At 42.0% G+C, this 22363-nt stretch overlaps 1 protein-coding gene across 1 annotated transcript; it reads right to left on the bottom strand.

The window, feature by feature from the left end:
- Window positions 1-206: 206 nt before the first annotated feature.
- Window positions 207-21765, bottom strand: LOC143988590 (transmembrane 4 L6 family member 4-like). Its single transcript, XM_077488270.1, has 5 exons — window positions 21455-21765; window positions 18849-18938; window positions 17087-17235; window positions 14557-14773; window positions 207-628 (listed from the first exon to the last, which is right to left on the bottom strand). Exons 1-5 carry the CDS (start codon window positions 21626-21628, stop codon window positions 611-613), a joined length of 648 nt encoding a protein of 215 aa, XP_077344396.1. The 5' UTR covers window positions 21629-21765; the 3' UTR covers window positions 207-610.
- Window positions 21766-22363: the final 598 nt, after the last annotated feature.

The raw sequence follows: 22363 nt of genomic DNA, 5'->3' as shown, positions 1-22363 counted from the left end.
CACCAGGTTCCTGGATCTTCTTATCGTCTCTGCCCACTTCGGCTACGCAAGTCCTCGCTCTTCTAACATTGTAGGACCATAAAATAACTAGCTTTCCATGCTGCTGTTGTAGGTAAAAGGTAATCAAAAAAGAAAGTATAATATAACAACAGTTGATAAGACCCATTCTGATATAATAACTTATTGGGGCACACTACAAACCAAAATAAGAATTAATAAGCTTTTATTAAAAATAATCATGTTGCTACAATGCTTATGTTAAGTATAATATGCATGTGTTCAGACAGGAATTTTGGAAAGTACCTGTCTAGAGGTTGCTCAGCAATATCGGAGGGAGCTGAGAGCCTCATGTAGCACACAGGCCATTTTTTTTGGCAATGACAGTCCTAGTGCAAAATAAATACAGACAATAGTGAGATGTACGGGTACAGTAGGTAACAGTTGTAGTATCAAATACATTGTTTACAATATCACAAGATTTTCTGGTGTTGTACAACATAACATTCAGTCAGAGTCATACAGGCTCTTCATCCATAGTCTGGCATAGTCTTTGCTTGATGATATTTGTACATATGGCACACAAGTCGTGTAATTCAGAAATCACCAGGATTTAAACAGGTCCATCATTCTGAGTGAGAGAAAATTGATTTTTCTGTTAATGAAAAACTCTTAATACATATTACACCTGTGACCAATGGGCAAAAACAAGAGGCACAAATTTGGTGTAAATTATTTGTTTAATAAGTATAATGTAGGGAAAGACAAAGAATGTAGCCTAAAGAGAAAATGCAACACTTGTTGGTTCCTTAAAACAATGTTACATTGTGTATTTCTTCACCATTAGCTGTCTTCAGTCATTCTCCAGTCTTCATTTCTGTAATGGTGTAAGCCAGATTTTTTTTTCTAGTAGTTTTTAATTTTGATACGTGTTTAAAAGCAGACAGAATATACCCCAGGTAACCCAGCCTTTAACTATTCTGATTGAGGCTAGGAAGCCTCTGCTAATGCCAACAGAGTAAAAACAGAAGGCATATATCAGCCTTTTTCAACCAGGGGTGCCTTGGCAAAATGCCTAAAAATTGCCCAGAAATTGTATACGAGCCAACAGGTGGATCAAGCCTGTCTTTTAATTACACAAAGTCTATGGGTTTTGATTGTGCACCAATACAACCTTCCAGCCTCCAGCCTCCTGAAAACCCTCTGCAAAATCCCCTTTATCAACTGATGACATCATCGGTTGTTAAAGCGGAGTTCCCCTGAAAAAATAAATTAAAAGTCAGCAGCTACAAATACTGCAGCTGCTGACTTTTAATATAAGGAAACTTAACTGCCCAGGGAACCTGCAATGTCCTCACCCGAAGCGATCTGTTCCATGATTACCGGGTGGAGGCACCGGCATCTTCGGTAAGCCTTGTGGCTTCACTGCCTGCATCCCTACTGCGCATGTGTGAGTCACGCTGTGCAATCTCACTGGTCTCTGCTGTCTTCTGGGACCTGTGTGTCTCTCAGAAGGCAGCAGGGGGGGCGGAGGAGGGGCCGGACATGGCATAGATCACTGCGGATACTGCAGCAATCTATGCCCGGAAGTGGGTGCAAATACCTGGAAATATGATACCGGGGGGGATCCAAAAAGCAGAAGTTCAATTTTTGGGTGGAACTCCGCTTTAAGGGGGACGTTGGGTGCCTTTTGAGTATCCTTGTTTGCCCCTCCCCTGTCTGTCAGCATTAAGGTCACATTAGCTGAGTGAGGGATAGAAACTGAGGGAGAAGAGAAACATTGGAATACTAGTCAATACCAGTGTGCAAAGGTGTATTTTGCTTTGTAATAATAAATCATGTTGGGTGTCCTACATGTGTGTTCTGCATTATGTAAGACTATTACCTTTGTTTTTTATATTTTAGAATAGGGAGTTTGCCTCGAGATTGTGCTAAAATTTAACTGGTTTAACATCTATTATTCCTACCCTTCTGTCACTGTAGATCTTTGTATTTCACTAAACTTAAAGTTAAAGTTCATGATAATTAAAGTATACAGGGAATCCGGAAAGTATTCACAGCGCTTCACTTTTTCCACATTTTGTTATGTTACAGCCTTATTCCAAAATGGATTACGTTCATTATTTTTCTCAACATTCTACAAACAATACCCCATAATGGCAACGTGAAAGAAGTCTGTTTGAAATCTTTGCAAATTTATTAAAAATAAAAAAATCCCATGTACTTAAGTATTCACAGCCTTTGCCATGACACTCAAAATTTAGCTCAGGTGCATCCTGTTTCCACTGATCATCTGATATATTTCTATAACTTGATTGGAGTCCACCTGTGTTAAACTCAGTTGATTGGACATGATTTGGAAAGGCACACACCTGTCTATATAAGGTGGCACAGTTAACAAGGCATTTCAGAGCTAAAACTAAGCTAGGAAGTCCAAGGAATTAACTGTAGACCTCTGAGATCCAATTGGCACAAAGGCACAGATCTGGAGAAGGGTGCAGAAAAATGTCTGAAGCATTGAAGGTTCCAATGAGCACAGTGGCCTCCATCAACCATAAATGGGAGAAGTTTGTAACCACCAGGACTCTTCCTAGAGCGGGCCGCCTGGCCAAACTAAGTGATTGGGGGGAGAAGGGCCTTAGTCAGGGAGATGACCAAGAACCGATGCTCACTCTGACAGAGCTCCAGCATTTTTTTGTGGAGCAAAGAGAACCTTCCAGAAGAACAACCATCTTTGCAACCCTCCACCAATCAGGTCTGTATGGTAGAGTGGCCAGACAGAAGCCACTTCTCAGTAAAAGGCACATGGCAGCACACCTAGAGTTTGCCAAAAAGAGCTGAAGGACTCATAGATCACGAGAAACAAAATTCTCTGGTCTGATGAAACAAAGATTGAACTTTTTGGCCTGAATGTCAAGCCTCATGTTTGGAGGAAACCAGGCAATGCTCATCACCTGACCAATACCATCCCTACAGTGAGGCATGGCGGTGGCAGCATCATGCCGTGGGGATATTTTTCAATGGCAGGAATTGGGAGACTAGTCAGGATCGAGGGAAAGGTGAATGCCGCAATGTACAGAGACATCCTTAAAGAAAACCTGCTCCAGAGTGCTTTGGACCTCAGACTGGGGCGAAGGTTTATCTTCCAACAGGCCAACAGGACAACAACCCTAAGCACACAGCCAAGATAACAAAGGAGTGGCTATGGGACAACTCTGTGAATGTCCTTGAGTGGCCCAGCCAGAGCCCAGACTTGAACCCGATTGAATATCTCTGGAGATATCTGAAAATGGATGTGCACCGATGTTCCCCATCCAACCTGATAGAGCTTGAGAGGTTCTGCAAAGAAGATTGGGAAAAATTGCCCAAAAATAGGTGTACCAAGCTTATAGAATCATACTCAAAAAGACTTGAGGCTGTAATTGCTGCTAAAGGTGCTTCAACAAAGTATTGAGCAAAGGCTGTGAATATTTATGTACATGGGATTTCTTTAATTTTTTTTATTTTTACTAAACGTGCAAAGATGTTAAACAAACTTCTTTTAAAATTGTCATTATGGGGTATTGTTTGTAGCTTTTTGAGGAAAATAATGAATGTAATACATTTTGGAATAAGGCTGCAACATAACAAAATGTGGAAAAAGTGAAGCACTGTGAATACTTTCCAGATTCATTGTATCTAACGTCATAACTTTTTTTTTTCCATTTTGGATAAAGAAGAGAATTGCTGGGACCTCTGTCAAATTTCCATTGCTGATCTGTCTCCACTGATCTGATTTTCACTCACTTATGCCGCGTACGCACGATCGGAATTCCGGCCAGAAAAAGGCCGATGAGAGCTTTTCATCGGAAAATGCGACCGTGTGTATGCTCCATTGGAATTTAGTTGTCCGAATTTCTGCTAGCCAAAAATTGATAGCATGTTCTCAATTTTCCAGATGGAAAAACTTTCTATCGGAAATTCCGATCGTGTGTATGCAATTCTGACACGCCAAAAATCAATCACGCATGCTCAGAATCAACTATGAGACAGAAGCTACTGGCTACTGGCTATTGAACTTCCTTTTTCTAGTCCCATCTTACGTGTTGTATGTCACCGTGTTCTAAATCGGAATTTGGTGTGACCGTGTGTAGGCAAGACAGCTTGAGCGGAATTCCGTTGGGAAAACCATCAGAGCTTTTTCAGACAAGAATTCCGATCATGTGTACGTGCCATTAGGGCAGATTTCCTGACACTTTTTTGGTGTCTCATGGACAAAACGTGATAGGAAATCTCCTGAACAGGACTTTGATGGGAAAAAAAGGAAAACTCACAATATCGACCTGATTTATAACTTGACGTGCACAGGATAAAGAAAATTTACAATGTAATTTAAGCAAGCCTATATTGAATCTTGTCATTGCACCATGGTCATTAGAGGAAGGGGCTTAATATACAGTTAACGTAGAACTATAGACAAAACATTTTTTTTTTTGGCACTCAGGCAGATTGTGGTGTTAGCTACACTGGAGTCATTTCTTCTTAGAGAACTGGTGACCTTCTGGCATTCGATAGGTAGAGTTGGAGGTTCATATTAGGCTTGTGCAGATATGCGTTTCAAGTCTGTATCCTGTTCACTCAGAAACGGTGCCATAACACTGGGCAGAAGGTACATTTGGTACATTGGTGTCAATCTTGTAAAGTTCCATGCCAGGCATGTTAAGAGGCTTAAAGCGGGAGTCTGCCGGGAGTGCGCGTTTTTTGTTTTTTTTAAAAGCCAGGAGCTACAAATACAGCAGCTGCTGACTTTTAAAATAGTGACACTTACCTGTCCAGCGCGCCCGCGATGTTGGCACCCGAAGCCGATCTCTCGATCATCTCTCGAGTGCTGCCGCCGCCATCTTGGGTATGGGAATCAGGAAGTGGAGCCTTTCGGCTTCATTTCCCGGTTCCCTACTGCGCATGTGCGAGTCGCGCTGCGCAATGAGGATGGACCCGCTGCTTCTGGGATCTGTGTGTTTCCCAGCAGGCAGCGGGGGACATTCGGAAAGGGGCGTAATCTACGCCCCTTTCCGCAGAGAGCTATCCAGGAAGTGGGTGCAGATACCTGTACTGTACAGGTACCTGCACCCCCCTCCCCCCTGAAAGGTGCCAATTGTGGCGCCGGAGGGGGGGAGGATTCCAATGAGCGGGGGGTCCACTTTAGGGTGGACCTCCGCTTTAACCAGAGAATCAGTAAATCCATTCAGCAGTCCAATCTAGTCAGTAATTAGGGACTGACCTCTAATTGGATTTACTTGAGCAAATCTCTAAAAAAAAGTCATTGTTTAAAACGAGCATTCAGGAGTGGTTTCAAATTTTTCCAGCTTTCTAACTAGCTGTACAGAGTGCCAATACATTTTTTTTAATATTTAAAGGATTGCTTCAACCACATGCACCTGGTCCCTGCTAGTTATTGATTTGAGCAGACACCAATTTCTGGTATGTTCTATTTGATGCAGACACACACTAAGGAACTGACTTTGAGCAAGTCAGTGTTTCCAAATTTTCACTGCTTGATATATGCCCCGGTTTTGATGTAGGCAGGTGCAGTCTACTTTCTCCACTGCAGGTGGTGCTCTTCTGCAGTGGCACTGCAGTTAGAAAGGAAGTCAAAAGGAACATGGTTCCTCTATAGTTTCCTGGGTCACTGGGGAAGCTATCCGATTGGATGCTGCCGAGCCATGAGATTCCAGCAGATATCTTGGGTCAGACAGAGCCTTTTTAAGCCCTGGTTCCCAGGTTTGAGATGCATTTTGCGAGTTGGTAGGTACCTTGCCTGGTAGGGACAGAACTTGCGGCAGGGAAAGGTTCCCAACGAAAAGGAAAAGCATAGGACTTGCAACTTCTTTGGACATCTTCCTGCTTGGGCACAAAATGACCAGGCTGCATTCTGCCCCTCTCAACAGGTGCTGTTAGTTTGGCTGAATCCTGCTCTCTACGTGCTGTTGGAACTGTGAGTGTTCCCAGTTGGGCTACCTTCCCATTAGGGTACTTATACACTGTCTTTGCATTCTTTCAATACAAGTTCATTCATGGCACCAGGACTATGTGTGTTATTGCCCCCCACACCACGCTGCACCCCACTTACATGCTCACATAGATTAAAGTCTAGGACCACACTTTCTGGATGTGCGTTTCTGTGATAGAGTTGTTAATTGCCAGTTCAGCGAGTTATAAATGAGGGAGGAACTTAGGAGGGCTTACAGTAGAGAAGCCCAGACAGGATATCACTAGCCATTAGTGATGGACGAACTTCCGACGGGACGTTTCGCGAACGCGAAACGCGAACGGACACAAACGTTCGCGAAAACGACCGTTCGCCGCGGGCTCCATTGACTTCAATGGGAGGCGAATTTCGCAAACCTTTAGGTCGAATTTGCGGCCACGGGGTAATTATTAGGGGGTAGCACGTAGTCCCACCACCTGGACAATAGCATAATACATGTATGAGGTGAATTTGGGATCGATAACTACAAGCATTTTTTTTTTATTTGGGAAATTGTTCTGACAATTCAGGACTATGGAGCTAATGAAGGCAATGGAGGAGAGGGAAGGTCAGGGACCAGGGTAGGCAAACAAGAGGGTGCAGGAGATACAGAGCACTGACAGCAGCACCGTAATACAGAGCACTGACATCAGCACCGTGACATACAGCGCTGACAGCAGCTCCGTGACATACAGCGCTGACAGCAGCTCCGTGACATACAGCGCTGACAGCAGCTCCGTGACATACAGCGCTGACAGCAGCTCCGTGACATACAGCGCTGACAGCAGCTCCGTGACATACAGCGCTGACAGCAGCACCGTGACATACAGCGCTGACAGCAGCTCCGTGACATACAGCGCTGACAGCAGCTCCGTGACATACAGCGCTGACAGCAGCTCCGTGACATACAGCACTGACAGCAGCTCCGTGACATACAGCGCTGACAGCAGCTCCGTGACATACAGCGCTGACAGCAGCACCGTGACATACAGCGCTGACAGCAGCTCCGTGACATACAGCGCTGACAGCAGCTCCGTGACATACAGCGCTGACAGCAGCTCCGTGACATACAGCACTGACAGCAGCTCCGTGACATACAGCGCTGACAGCAGCTCCGTGACATACAGCGCTGACAGCAGCACCGTGACATACAGCGCTGACAGCAGCTCCGTGACATACAGCGCTGACAGCAGCTCCGTGACATACAGCGCTGACAGCAGCTCCGTGACATACAGCACTGACAGCAGCTCCGTGACATACAGCGCTGACAGCAGCTCCGTGACATACAGCGCTGACAGCAGCACCGTGACATACAGCGCTGACAGCAGCTCCGTGACATACAGCGCTGACAGCAGCTCCGTGACATACAGCGCTGACAGCAGCTCCGTGACATACAGCACTGACAGCAGCTCCGTGACATACAGCGCTGACAGCAGCTCCGTGACATACAGCGCTGACAGCAGCACCGTGACATACAGCGCTGACAGCAGCTCCGTGACATACAGCGCTGACAGCAGCTCCGTGACATACAGCGCTGACAGCAGCTCCGTGACATACAGCGCTGACAGCAGCTCCGTGACATACAGCGCTGACAGCAGCTCCGTGACATACAGCGCTGACAGCAGCTCCGTGACATACAGCGCTGACAGCAGCTCCGTGACATACAGCGCTGACAGCAGCACCGTAAGCAGCCCCAGGAGGAAGTCAGCACAGCACAGGGATGGTGTGATCCCCTCATAATAAGAACCCCCAGGAGGAAGTCAGCACAGCACAGGGATGGTGGGAGCCCCTCATAATAAGAACCCCCAGGAGGAAGTCAGCACAGCACAGGGATGGTGGGAGCCCCTCATAATAAGAACACCCAGGAGGAAGTCAGCACAGCACAGGGATGGTGGGAACCCCTCATAATAAGCAGCCCCAGTAGAAATATGACACCGCTCAACCTCTTCAAAGAGGAGGGTAGGGGCATATAGTACGGTGTGCTTTTTTGGGTCAGGGAAGTGAGCCAAATGAATTAAGAAGGTCTGTGTGCTTGATTCCAAAAATTGTTTATAGACATATACATGGTCTACTGATCACATGTGTTGAATTCCTCCGAGATCCATGCCTCATTCATTTTTAGAAATGTGAGGTAGTTAACACTGTCGTGAGCTAGGCGAGTACGCTTATCGGTCACAATCCCCCCTGCTGCGCTGAACGTCCTTTCGGACAGGACACTGGATGAGGGGCAAGCCAACAGTTCGATTGCAAATTGGGCAAGCTCTGGCCAGAGGTCAAGCCTGCCCACCCAGTAGTCTAGGGGTTCATCACTCCTCAGAGCGTCCACATCGGCCGTTAACCCAATGTAGTCGGACACCTGACGGTCTAGGCGTTCCCTGATGCTGGATCCGGATGACACCTGTCGATGGGTCGGCTGAAAGAATGACCTCATATCCGAAGTCACCAACACATCTTCAAACCGGCCTCTTCTTGCAGGCGCTGTTGGATTGGTACCCGCAAATCCTTCTCTGGGAGTGGGAATTGCTCCTCTGCCAGCGCACGCAAAAGCAGAATGCAGCATTTCTCGAAGCAAGGCCTGGAAGTGCTGCATTCTGACAGCCCTCTGCGACGGCGGTAACATTTCCGCCATTTTGTGTTTGTACCGGGGATCTAAGTACGTTGCCACCCAGTACTGGTCCTTGACCCTCATGCTTTTTATACGGGGGTCCCTATTAAAACACTGGAGCATGAAGGCCCCCATTTGCACTCAAGCGGAAGGTATGTGGTGGTGGTGGTGTTGTTGGTGGTAGTGTCTTTGGGGGTGCACATAGCAGAGAGTGAAGAAGAGGGTGCAGATCGAGAGGATGAGGAGGGTGCAGAAGAATAAGGCTGAGTGAGCCACTCAACCAAGTCTGGTGCGTCCTTTAAAGTAATTGAACGCACCTTCTGCAACTTCCCACTTTGGCTCAAGGCTGTTGCTCCTGCCCTACCCCTACCACCCCTGCGGAAGGGCCTGCCTCTTCCTCTGCCTGTCATTTTTTAAATCACCCTGTGACAAAACTCTTAGTCCCTATACCGCTGAAGGACTGCTGCAGTATAGGGCAGCGGTCAGCAGTAGTGCACGTCAACCCTATGTATTGTGGACCGATAGCGGTCCTTACAGAACAGCAGACTGTACTGCACTCAGGCCTATGTACCGTAGCACCCTATACCAAGTTACCAGTCCTTATAAAAACTTTTGTGGACCAAGCAGGTTGTGTGTTAGTGATTAGCAGACTGTACGTCAGTCCCTATACCAATGAAGGACTGCTGCAGTATAGGGCAGCGGTCAGCAGTAGTGCACGGCAACCCTATGTATTGTGGACCGATAGCGGTCCTTACAGAACAGCAGACTGTACTGCACTCAGGCCTATGTACCGTAGCACCCTATACCAAGTTACCAGTCCTTATAAGAACTTTTGTGGACCAAGCAGGTTGTGTGTTAGTGTTTAGCAGACTGTGCGTCAGTCCCTATACCGCTGAAGGACTGCTGCAGTATAGGGCAGCGGTCAGCAGTAGTGCACGGCAACCCTATGTATTGTGGACCGATAGCGGTCCTTACAGAACAGCAGACTGTAACGCACTCAGGCCTATGTACCGTAGCACCCTATACCAAGTTACCAGTCCTTATAAGAACTTTTGTGGACCAAGCAGGTTGTGTGTTAGTGATTAGCAGACTGTACGTCAGTCCCTATACCAATGAAGGACTGCTGCAGTATAGGGCAGCGGTCAGCAGTAGTGCACGGCAACCCTATGTATTGTGGACCGATAGCGGTCCTTACAGAACAGCAGACTGTAACGCACTCAGGCCTATGTACCGTAGCACCCTATACCAAGTTACCAGTCCTTATAAGAACTTTTGTGGACCAAGCAGGTTGTGTGTTAGTGATTAGCAGACTGTACGTCAGTCCCTATACCAATGAAGGACTGCTGCAGTATAGGGCAGCGGTCAGCAGTAGTGCACGGCAACCCTATGTATTGTGGACCGATAGCGGTCCTTACAGAACAGCAGACTGTAACGCACTCAGGCCTATGTACCGTAGCACCCTATACCAAGTTACCAGTCCTTATAAGAACTTTTGTGGACCAAGCAGGTTGTGTGTTAGTGATTAGCAGACTGTACGTCAGTCCCTATACCAATGAAGGACTGCTGCAGTATAGGGCAGCGGTCAGCAGTAGTGCACGGCAACCCTATGTATTGTGGACCGATAGCGGTCCTTACAGAACAGCAGACTGTACTGCACTCAGGCCTATGTACCGTAGCACCCTATACCAAGTTACCAGTCCTTATAAGAACTTTTGTGGACCAAGCAGGTTGTGTATTAGTGTTTAGCAGACTGTGCGTCAGTCCCTATACCGCTGAAGGACTGCTGCAGTATAGGGCAGCGGTCAGCAGTAGTGCACGGCAACCCTATGTATTGTGGACCGATAGCAGTCCTTACAGAACAGCAGACTGTACTGCACTCAGGCCTATGTACCGTAGCACCCTATACCAAGTTACCAGTCCTTATAAGAACTTTTGTGGACCAAGCAGGTTGTGTGTTAGTGTTTAGCAGACTGTGCGTCAGTCCCTATACCGCTGAAGGACTGCTGCAGTATAGGGCAGCGGTCAGCAGTAGTGCACGTCAACCCTATGTATTGTGGACCGATAGCGGTCCTTACAGAACAGCAGACTGTAACGCACTCAGGCCTATGTACCGTAGCACCCTATACCAAGTTACCAGTCCTTATAAGAACTTTTGTGGACCAAGCAGGTTGTGTATTAGTGTTTAGCAGACTGTGCGTCAGTCCCTATACCGCTGAAGGACTGCTGCAGTATAGGGCAGCGGTCAGCAGTAGTGCACGGCAACCCTATCTATTGTGGACCGATAGCGGTCCTTACAGAACAGCAGACTGTACCGCACCCAAGCCTATGTACCGTAGCACCCTAGACAGACCAAGTTACCAGTCCTGATAAAGAGCTTTGTGGAACAAGTGAGTTGTGAATGATTAGCAGACTGCAGCAGAAGGGCAGCAGTCAAGTATAATATTCTTTCTATATTTGGAAGAAAGAATATTATACGTGTACAAGCCTATTACCGTACCACTGATACCAGTCCTGAAAAGAACCTTTGTGGAACTAATAGTAACAGCAAGTCTTTAAAATTATCCTCACTGCCTGACACACTGCTTCCTGCCTGTCCCTATACAAATTGGCAAAAAAGAGTAGGCTGGAACGATTAGCTGGAACAGCTCTTTTGTGGACCTGATAGTAACAGCTAATGATGATGATGATGATGATGATGAAGAAAGACTAATCTGGCTGAGCTGTCCCTAAAATAGCAGCATACAGCGCTCTGTCCCTTTATCTAAACTGACAAAAGAAACTCAGGCTGCTGACCTAACACCTATACCAGTCCTGAAAAGAACTTTTGTGTACCAAATAGCTAGCGTTTTCTCTGTCCCTACTCCACACAGGATCCTTTCCCTACAGTGACAGAAGAAAGAATGTAAAATGGCCACCGGATCGGGTGTATTTATAGGTTAGGGGGAATGTCCAAGTGTCCATGAGCTGTCATGTCTCAATTGGTTGTCCTGTAACACATGATAAACGTGTCACGAAAGGTTAAAGTTCTTGTATACATTAAACACGTAAGTCCGCCGGGGCGAACGACGGAAAAAGGCGTTCGAACCCGCGGACGGCGAAAGTCGGAAATTCGCCGCGAAACGACCGCCGGGCGAACCGTTCGGCCATCACTACTAGCCATGTTTACTTGCAGTAAGAGCTAGCAGGAGGTGTCCGAAATAATTGTTTCTCACTTTATACATACAGTGTCTCACAAAAGTGAGTATACCTCTCAAATTTTTGTAAATATTTTATTATATCTTTTCATGTGACAACACTTTTCTACAATGCAAAGTAGTGAGTGTACAGCTTGTATAACAGTATAAATTTGCTGTCCCCTCAAAATAACTCAATACAGCCATTAATGTTAATTAACTGCTAGCAACAAAAGTGAGTATACCCCAAAGTTAAAATGTCCAAATTAGGCCCGAATAACCATTTTTCCTCCCCGGAGTCATGTGGCTCGTTAGTGTTACAAGGCCTCAGGTGTGAATGGGGAACAGGTGTGTTAAATTTAGTGTTATTGCTCTCTCACTCATACTGGTCACTGGAAGTTCAACATGCCACTTCATGCCAAAGAACTCTCTGTGGATCTGAAAAAAAGAATTGTTGCTCTACATAAAGATGGCCTAGGCTATAAGAAGATTGCCAAGACCCTGAAACTGAGCTGCCACACAGTGGCCAAGACCTGCTTCAAATTGGTCTGCATTGCTGCCATCCCGGAAGGAAGCCTCTTCTAACGATGATGCATAAGAAAGCCCGCAAACAGTTTGCTGAAGATAAGCAGACTAAGGACATGGATTACTGGAACCATGTTCTGTGGTCTGATGAGACCACGATAAATTATTTGGTTCAGATGATGTCAAGCGTGTGTGGTGGCAACCAGGTGAGGAGTACAAAGACAAGTGTGTCTTGTCTACAATATGGCGGTGGGAGTGTCATGGTCTGGGGCTTCATGGGTGCTGTTGGCACTGGTGAGCTACAGTTCACTGAGGGAACCATGAATGCCAACATGTACTGTGACATACTGAAGCAGAGCATGATACCCTCCCATCGGAGACTGGGCTGCAGGGCAGTATTTCAACATGATAAAGACCTCAAATACACCTCCATGACGACCACTACCTTGCTAAAGAAGTTGAGGGTAAAGGTGATGGACTGGCCAAGCATGTCTCCAGACTTAAACCCTATTGAGCATCTGTGGGGCATCCTCAAATGGAAGGTGGAGGAGCTCAAGGTCTTTAACATCCACCAGCTATGTAATATCATCATGGAGGAGTGCAAGAGGACTCCAGTGACAACCTATGAAGCTCTGGTGAACTCCATGCCCAAGATGGTTAAGGCAGTGCTGGAAAATAATGGTGGCCACACAAAATATTGACACTTTGGGCCCAATTTGGACAGTTTCACTTAGGGGTGTACTCACTTTTGTTGCCAGCGGTTTAAACATTAATGGCTGTGTATTTAGTTATTTTGAGGGTACAGCAAATATACACTGTTATACAAGCTGTACACTCACTACTTTACATTGTAGCAAAGTGTCATTTTTTTAGTCTTGTCACATGAAAAGATATAATAAAATATTTACAAAAATGTGAGGGGTGTACTCATTTTTGTGAGATACTATATATCTGAGGCAGCATGGTTATGTGAATCACTTTGCACATCCTTTGACAAGTAAAACATTCCTTATAATTTATTTTTTTAATGTGTGGTAAGGTTCTAGATTGTAAGCTCTAACAAGCAGGGCCCTCTGATCCCTCCTGTATTGATTTGTATTGTAAGTGTACTGTCTGCCCTCATATTGTAAAGCGCTGCGCAAACTGTTGGCGCTATATAAATCCTGAATAATAATAATAATAATAAGGTAAGGCCTTCAAAAAATTGACAAGTTAAAAACATGGTGGTCTTATTTCTAACAAAAAAAAAGTCACATACATTATGAATTACTGATGTTTAAAGTATCTTTAGTACTCTCATCCTGTTTACTCTGAATGTATGAACCATACCAATACTATAAGATGAAAGGCTGTTCAATCAAAAACTCACTACTGACCTGCCTCAATTTTTAGCTATATGGCTGGATTTGTTTGTTTTTTTACTGTTTATGCATTGTCTCTTTTGAGCATTTAATGTTGCAGAGGTTTCCATCGATTGCGTTACAATAAATATTCCATATTAGTCATGAGTTATTTTATGAAAGTGCTTATCATGAAAAGTATTTAGACAGTGGATGCCAAGTGTAGCATTTGATAGCTAGTAATGTATTGTGTGTTCTAATTAGGAGTAACAAAAAAAAAATCATGAAAACTCGATTTAACCTGACTCCAAACCAAGCAACCTGATGTTTAGTAGATACATACTGTACATTGTAAAATCTTACAAATCCAAGCAGTTTACTACACTATAGAGGGATACACACTATACCAGTGATGGTGAACCTCAGCACTCCAGATGTTTTGGAACTACATTTCCCATGATGCTCATGCACTTTGCAGTGTAGTTAAGCATCATGGGAAATGTAGTTCCAAAACATCTGGAGTGCCAAGGTTCGCCATCACTGCACTATACAATATCTATTTTCTTTAGATTTTTTTCATTCTTTTTTTTTTTTTTTTTTACCAAAACCATATATTATTAGGTCAAACACGTTCAATTTGTATGAAATCAGGCCCTTCTACTACATAGTTGAAGGTAAATCTAAAGGAAATCGAACAACAAAAGTTGTATAGTGTGTATCCAGCTTATGAGGAGAACAATGCATGTGGCTGTGTCATGGCTAAATAACTTCATTCCGTGGAGTTGATTTTATTTATTTATTTTTTTACTACTTCTCTGTTTAGCTGCATAACTTTTATGTGTATATCAAACAGAAAACAAAAATATTTTTTTACTGAGAAGTATTACTAGGAAAATTGTTTCAACTTACCCCGCAGCACCCACAGCACTTGCAATCTCCACAGATTGTCCCTATTAATCCATTGATAGCTTGTATAGCACAGAGTACAGCTTGTACCCCACCCATAATCATAAGCATACAGAAGAGGGTCAGGTTCCAGGTTATGGTGGTTTCTGTATTTACTTCGAATTTACCATTCGTAAATGTTTTACATGTTCCCCATAATGTGTGGTTTCCAAGGTAATTTCTTAAAAAAAATAAAAAATGTGAAATTGAAAATGCAGCCTTATTTCTCACAAAAACATTTCCATATGCATGAATACTTTACTGATGTTTAAAGCAGATTTTATAATGTTGTCTTGTTTACTCTAAATGTTCTATCAGATGAAAGACCATTCAATCAAAAATGCACCAGAGCTCCATCACTTTTCATTTTCTGCTTATGTATGTCGCATGTATCCTAGTAATGGGTTATTTTACAATGGTTAATCTATTGGCAATGGTGGATAACCCCCTGTATAAGCACAAAGGGGCCTCTCAGATCCTGGAATCCATTAAAAGAAGGGGCCATCGCTGTCTGTAGCAGGCCCCAAAACCTCAGAGGCTGGACGCCATCTGAGGTACTTGCATAGAGCTTCAGTTCCTGCTCTGTAGGTGGATTGATTTCTGCCTAATGGTGTAGTTACAGCACTAACATCGACTATAGAAGCCAGCAGAGTGAACTCCTATGCTGCTTTCACAGGTTTTTCTTCAGATAAGTAACTGCCGAACACCATTGAATGCCCTTTTTCTCAATGACAGTAATAATAGGAGGCTTCCTGCCATTGACTATCAGCAAAAGGGGGGTTTTCACCATTATTACCAATGTAAGGGAGGTATTTACACTGATCATTATTATATTAGGGATATTTGTGGTCAGTAAAGTATGTTTTTTTTTTAAATTGGTGGTCAGAGATTTTGCAATGACCACCAATGTAATGTGGGCATTTTCATGGACCACCACTTTAACAAGGGGATTCTGCAGTGGCCAACTTTGTAAGGGGGACATCTATACTGACCACCCCTGTGACATGATCATTTTTTATGCAATAATAATATAAAGAGGGACATTTGCAAATGTAATGGGGGTAGTCTGATCACCAATTTGACAATTGAATTCTGCTCCAACCAATAATGTAATGGTTGCATTTACATTGACAGTCAAATGATCAATAACATTTACACTCATCACCAGTGTTTGATCTGAATTTACACTAATTACCATGTATTGAAGGACATTTATATTAAACACATTTTTACAGGGGCTATAATAAATGGAAGTGAGTTGCAATTGTTGGATGGATTTAAGGTTTTAAATGTGGGGAGCTGATGATGACTTAATAGGAGGGGGCTGAACATTAGGGAGTGTGATGATGTGTGAATATGAAGTGGTTTACCGTAGGTGTGGGGGGGGGGGGGCAACTGGTATTTGAATGTGATGGTTCCATTGGTGTCTGAATACAGTATGAGGGTGCTTTACCTTAGGGGAGACTGGTGGAGTATGAAAATAATGACATTAGACACGTGGGACTGGTAATTCACATTTTTACAGGGTTTTCATTTGGGAAAGGCAGCTAGTGTCTGAATATAATGGACCTGGATGTGAGGGGGCTGCAAATTGGAGAAGGGGGATTGTAGTAGCTGAATATGAAGGGTTGTACTGTAGGAAGTTGTAGGGACTAAACATAAGAAAGCTGATGGTGGTTATAGGAGGGTGTACATGAGGGAAACCAGTGGTGGATAAGACTGGAGATGAGCTGCTCTGTCGTATATAAAGTGGTTACCATGTGATAATCTAAATTGCTTTTGCCACATAAAATGGTTTTGGCGCCTAAATCATGTGGACAATTTCTATTAGCTTTTCAGCAGCAGGTCCTCTGAAAAGATTGTCCAGCTTGATGACGCCATGAAGATTGGTCCAGCCAGCGCAGGTACAGACTGCAGTGCTAGATCATCATTCCCTTTCGCCTTAAAACAATGCCAGCGAAGTATACAGATTGCAAACGTAAAGGAAATCTTTTTTTTTAATCTTGTTGGGTGGGTTAGAAGGGGTGGGATTGGTGGGAGCTCTTATTTGCCCAAAGATGGGCTTTAGTTCAATTATTTATTTAATCTCAAATTTTACAAACATAAATATGATTTAGGGTTTTTTTTTTGTTTTGCATTAAATTAACATTTAACTGTTGAAAGTTTTATTTTCTCATAAATTATTTTATTTTATCTTACAGTTCAGTACACTATAATATATGTTTTTTTTCAGTCATGTATCAACTCACGTTGGCTCTTATTGCTGAAAATAACATTCATTATAAAATTTAGCATGTCATTTGCTGTTATGTGCTCATGCTGAGACAATAAAAAGAAAATACACTAAGAACTGAAAAATATATAGAGAAAATAAAAATAAATTCTGATAATGCAACCTTCTATTTTTTTAAATGTTGCTATATTTTTTTATTTCATTTTCTTATTTTATCTTTATAATATCACATTGATATGGATAATATTAATTTAAGCCTACCCGTTACTAAAAGGATAATCCCAGGTATATTGACCAGGTATGTTTTCAAAATAACATATTGGTCCTTTATTGATAGCCACTATAGAAACAATAAAATTATAGCCGGCTCCGACAAATCCGATAGCAGCAAAGAGGATGGAAGAAAAACTCTGTAAAGAAATAATAACAGGTTTATCAAACTTCTTTTACAGATAAATAGCAAACTTGTTAATTTGTAAATTAATAGTTAAAATAATCATGCAAGTGAGCAGAGTATAAAAAGGAAAGATTCATTATTGCAGATTAAAGTTGCATTTTAATAAGTGAGGTTTAAGCTCCACACTGTCATGTTTGAAATATAGTATTATTAAACCCCCATAAAGCATATAGTGCTGTAAATCTCAGCACCTATGGTTGCTTTCAATTCCATCTCTTGGCCATTTGCCTATCGGGGAAATATTTTAATTTTTCAGATACATGTTAAAATCTGCATGTTTTATAGAAAATTACTTAGAACCCCCAAATATTAACTATATTAATAATATTAATATAACCCTTCTCTTTAGAGAAGCCTATCCTACCCACACCTAGCAACTGTATTTTCATTTTCAGCTCATCCCCCACATTTATTACCTTTTTTGTTTCAACTTGACCCTCCCTTCTAGATTGTAAGCTCTAACGAGCAGGGCCCTCTAGTCCCTCCTGTATTGATTTGTATTGTAAGTGTACTGTCTGCCCTCATGTTGTAAAGCGCTGCGCAAACTGTTGGCGCTATAAAATCCTATATAATAATAATAATAATATTGTATATTATCTGAAACCAAAGGCCCTGGAGGATAAAATGATGACTGTTGTATTTTTTTTTTTATATCACATAATATTTGCGCAGCCATTTATCAAACATCAAATCAACATATTTTAGAAAAACAATACACTGAAATGAACTTTGATGCACACAAATACAATATAACACCCATTTTTTTTCAAAGTATGAAATATGAGGTTGCATCAAGTAAATAGATACCAATCATGCCAAGATTTAAACTTGTATATGCCTGTGAAATAGCAACAAACTACGGTATCTAAAATTGTTGATAGGCGATGCTTTGAAAGCCTTTACAGGTTATCAATTTAGAGTTAATAATGAGCTTTAGCACTATATTTACTGCTTTCACTCTGATGTTCGCAGTAATACCTCACATGTGTAGTGCAATCACTATTTACATATGCGTGCCGGACCTATGTGCAGATTTGCCTGTGAGCATTGGAGGACCTGGGTGCTTCTAAATTTTTTTTGTTCATTATTATATTTAAACATTTTTTTTTACACTTTTTATTTTAACTTTACTGCTATCACAAGGGGTGAACACGTCCCCTGTGATAGTTTTAGGAGTTACAGGTACCCTTTATTGAGACATCAGGGGTCTACTAGACCTTTGATATCTCCATTGCCCTTCAAAGCATTTGATCAAACACAGACGAACCCCCCAGTTCTGGCTTCATTCATCACAGCCATCCTAACTGCTTACAGAAGTCCTGGGCTCCCTGGTGGAATGGGGGAGCCAGGGGATGGAAGCAGGCAGCAGCGGTAGGGGGGTAGCCCTTCCAAGTGCTGTAAAAATGATTGAGCAGCTGTAGAGCTGGAAAACTCAGTCTAATAAGCCACATATATTTCTGTATAGAGTACCATAAAATTTGTTGTTGCTTACCCACTGAAAGTAATCATTGTTTATAATGAACACAGTGTATAGGAAAATGCTTAGCTATGTTTGTATGTACTTACTGCAAATCTCTTGCCACAGCTTTCGTTGCCACAGCACCCACAGCAGTCATTTTTCTTCATACCCAAAAATACCAGAGCAGGAAAAATCATCTATAAAATGGAAACCATTGGTGAAATAATTAATGATGCAGGGGTCTCTTAATTTAAATAGTATGTATTTGCATAATATGGCTTGTGGCTTATAATAGGAGAGGCTTCATTTCTCATTCTTTCACTGTTGCCCGCTGTCCTAGACTGTAGCATCCAGTGCTTAGTTGCAATAAATAATTGTGACAATTAACTTAGAAATTATCTTGGGAGTGTTGCCCACATTTTCTTTATTATTATTGAGTATAAAATAAACATGGATATGGAGGTTTATTTTTTTCCCTGTTAATGGAATGCCTATTATAGGCCTGCATAGTTATTAGGAAGGGAGTATGTAGGGGATGGAAGCGTGTGATTACATAGTATGAGATGGGAAAGGGGATAGGGAAGGACGAAAATTATTCTCAGTTTTTTCTTCCCCAATTTCACTATTGGGTTGATTTTTTTGTTTTTTCTTCCACGTTACAACACATGAAGTTGAGGCAGGCAGGAGATGGAGGTGGGAGAGGGAAAATGGGGGAAGGGGTTGAGGACAAGGTATGGGTGTAAAGACCTGGTAACCACTAGATTTTCTTGGTGAAGATTGATCGAATCATTTGCACTCAGATTTGGTTAGACCATGTCTCACCTGATGTCCCTATCCTCTGTATTAGGTAATGATTATGGCTGCCATGATAAATGTAAAGGGTTTTAGAAAAACACCTGTCTATCTGTTTTATATGTTTTATCATGGTCTTATTATTTATTTTGCTGTGTACGGGGTTCAATTGTTCTGTTTGGACTGTCTTTTGTAGTGTATGTAGTGCTGTCCTTAATTTCTACCACTCCTTTGACTTTTTTGCATAATAAAAGTCACTCAAAAAAATCTAGATATACCCTTAGAATAAGAATATGCATGCCTCAGTGTTGATGGGCCGTGGACTTCAGAACTACAGGACCCAATCAGCAGTTTTATAGCAAATAATTTACTGAAAGTGAAATAAAAAGTAGAGAAATATTATTACAAAATTTGTGTGAATTGGGGGAAAAGTGTACACACAGCTAGGTATTTTATGCTGTATTGGGAGGAATACTATAAATGAAGAACAGCCTTACTTACTCAGTAATTGATTACGGTTTTTGTCAGGTCTGTCATGGCAGACAGACTTCTGCTGGTCAAGAGCTATTGAAGGGGGCAGGTCATTTAGCTTGCTTGAATGGATGCAAGTAATTTAGCTTTCTTGAGGGGGTCAAGCCATTTAGCTTTCTTGAGGGGGTCAAGCCATTTAGCTTTCTTGAGGGGGTCAAACCATTTAGCTTTCTTGAGGGGGTCAAACCATTTAGCTTTCTTGAGGGGGGCAAGCCATTTAGCTTTCTCTCTGCACTGCTTACTATAACCGATTGCCCTTTATTTCTCAAAATACTCTTTTCCACTTTTTTACCTTCTGCTGCACCTGCTGATCTCCTATAGCCCCTTTCAGAAATTCCTGTCTAAATGTACTTGCTCCAGCATCAGCTACATATCATTACTCCGGCCCGCCTTCCTGATGGACCGTGCCTGCAAAATGTCAGTATTGCTGGTTGAAGTCTTTAGCAGAGGTACATGTGACAGGGTGAGAAAATTAGTTGGGAGACAAGAGCAGAGTGTTGATACCCTATGGAGGTGCTTGGACAAGGACCTGCCTGGGGGATATTTTAAGAAAAACTGCTGATTTGAAACTATTGAACACAGCTTCTGAAATCACAATAACATGTTAATATATATATAATAAATATTAGTGTTTGGGTTTAAATCTACTTTAAGCAGCATAACCATCTATCTCCTCTTACCTTCCTCGCTTTGGCATAAACCTGATAGTTTGTAGTATATATAAATGTCAAACCATTGATGCATTAGTGACTCAGAAATATTTAAAACATGTAAAACATTGCACCCATGTTGGTTAGCCACATATACAAAATGGTATATTATTTTTGGAAGTATAAAAATAATTCCCATAAGAGTCCATTCACTAAATTGTATGCATTAATGGTGTTCTTTACTTTATCTCACAAAGTGTTTCTCAAATAGTATTACTGTATGTAGAATTTCTTTTTCTCCTGAAATTGATATTTACTATCTCTGTTTTAATGCATTGGCATTTTATCTCTTAAATATCCACATAGCACATGGTTATATTTTCAATTCTTCACTGAAATTTTTTTATAAAATAAAATGAGTGTGGTAAATTCATCTGATACCTATGTATTTAATTTAAAAAAGAAATAACCTTGTTTATGAAAATACTGCATGTATAATGGTTTTGTGAATTGAGCTTATAATCAACTGCAAGCACCCTATAATTGTGCTATTGATGCTTTGCTATCTCTATGGTATGATGACAAATAATATAAAGATCCCATGCGCTAGTAAATAATTGCTGTTTACATAGGACTTCAGCTAAAGTCTCCTTTATTTTTCAGAAAGCCTCCTAAAATCATTTCTTTAATCTTCAGTCTAACAAAGGATTCACAGTTCCTACATATTGTGCTCTACTCACCAGTAGTCCAGATCCCAACAGTCCGCCAAGGTAGAAAACTTCCCGCGATATGTGATCATTGCTCTGTGCAACCTTTCCAGCAGGAAAAAACAGTAAAATGTTGGCCAGTAGACATAGCACGGCTAAAGGAATTAGGGTAATACCTAGGCACTTGGCACAACCTCCTGTGCACATCTTTGACCTCAACAAGTAACTGGCCTTTATATATCAAAAAGTCACCACTTATAAAATACTGCTCTCTTGTGAAAGACAGTCCAGTGTATTGTTATCCACTACTGAAAAGCTTACTATTGTCTGTGCTTTTATGGTGACCTGGCAATTTATATGTCCCACAGCTTGTGGATAATTCCTATGACATAATGCTCTGAGCAATAGTTTGTCATGACAACTAATAACCCCTGTTAATATTCTACTTAAGGATCCAGGACAATCACATAGACTTTTCATTTTTCCTACAACATGAATATATAATGCTTCCTCAAAAGTCACACAGCAGTATTGTATTGATGCCACAAACTCAAAAGTCTATAGATTTTGTTCTAAAGACATTTCTTTGGGCTCATTGTACAAAAAATGTATTTTTTTTGTTGTTTCCTATTAACTTTTAATAGTTTTGTGCCAAATTTAAATTGAAATTTGAAATTGTTCAACTATTTATTTTTTGACTGCCTGATCAATAAATTCTGCACACATGCAAAACTGTACTGAAAATAGAGTAAAATTCAAGTTGAAGGTCCCAAACGTCACCAAAACAGGGCCAAAACAGGGCCATTGGAAATAAAATATTTAAGAGACTTTTACTATATAAACTTACAAGACCACAGGAAACACTCATTTTGGTAATTCCAAGATAGAGAGAAAATCTTTCTTAATAGGTAATCTGTAAATAAAGCACAGACACATATGTAT

The sequence above is a fragment of the Lithobates pipiens genome, unplaced genomic scaffold (genome assembly GCF_037356315.1).
Source record: "Lithobates pipiens isolate NorthernLeopardFrog02 unplaced genomic scaffold, aLitPip1_a1.2 Scaffold_18, whole genome shotgun sequence".
NCBI classification, from domain to species: domain Eukaryota; kingdom Metazoa; phylum Chordata; class Amphibia; order Anura; family Ranidae; genus Lithobates; species Lithobates pipiens.
Note: the sequence above shows the minus strand (reverse complement) of the source record. Positions and strands in the feature narration are given on the sequence as shown.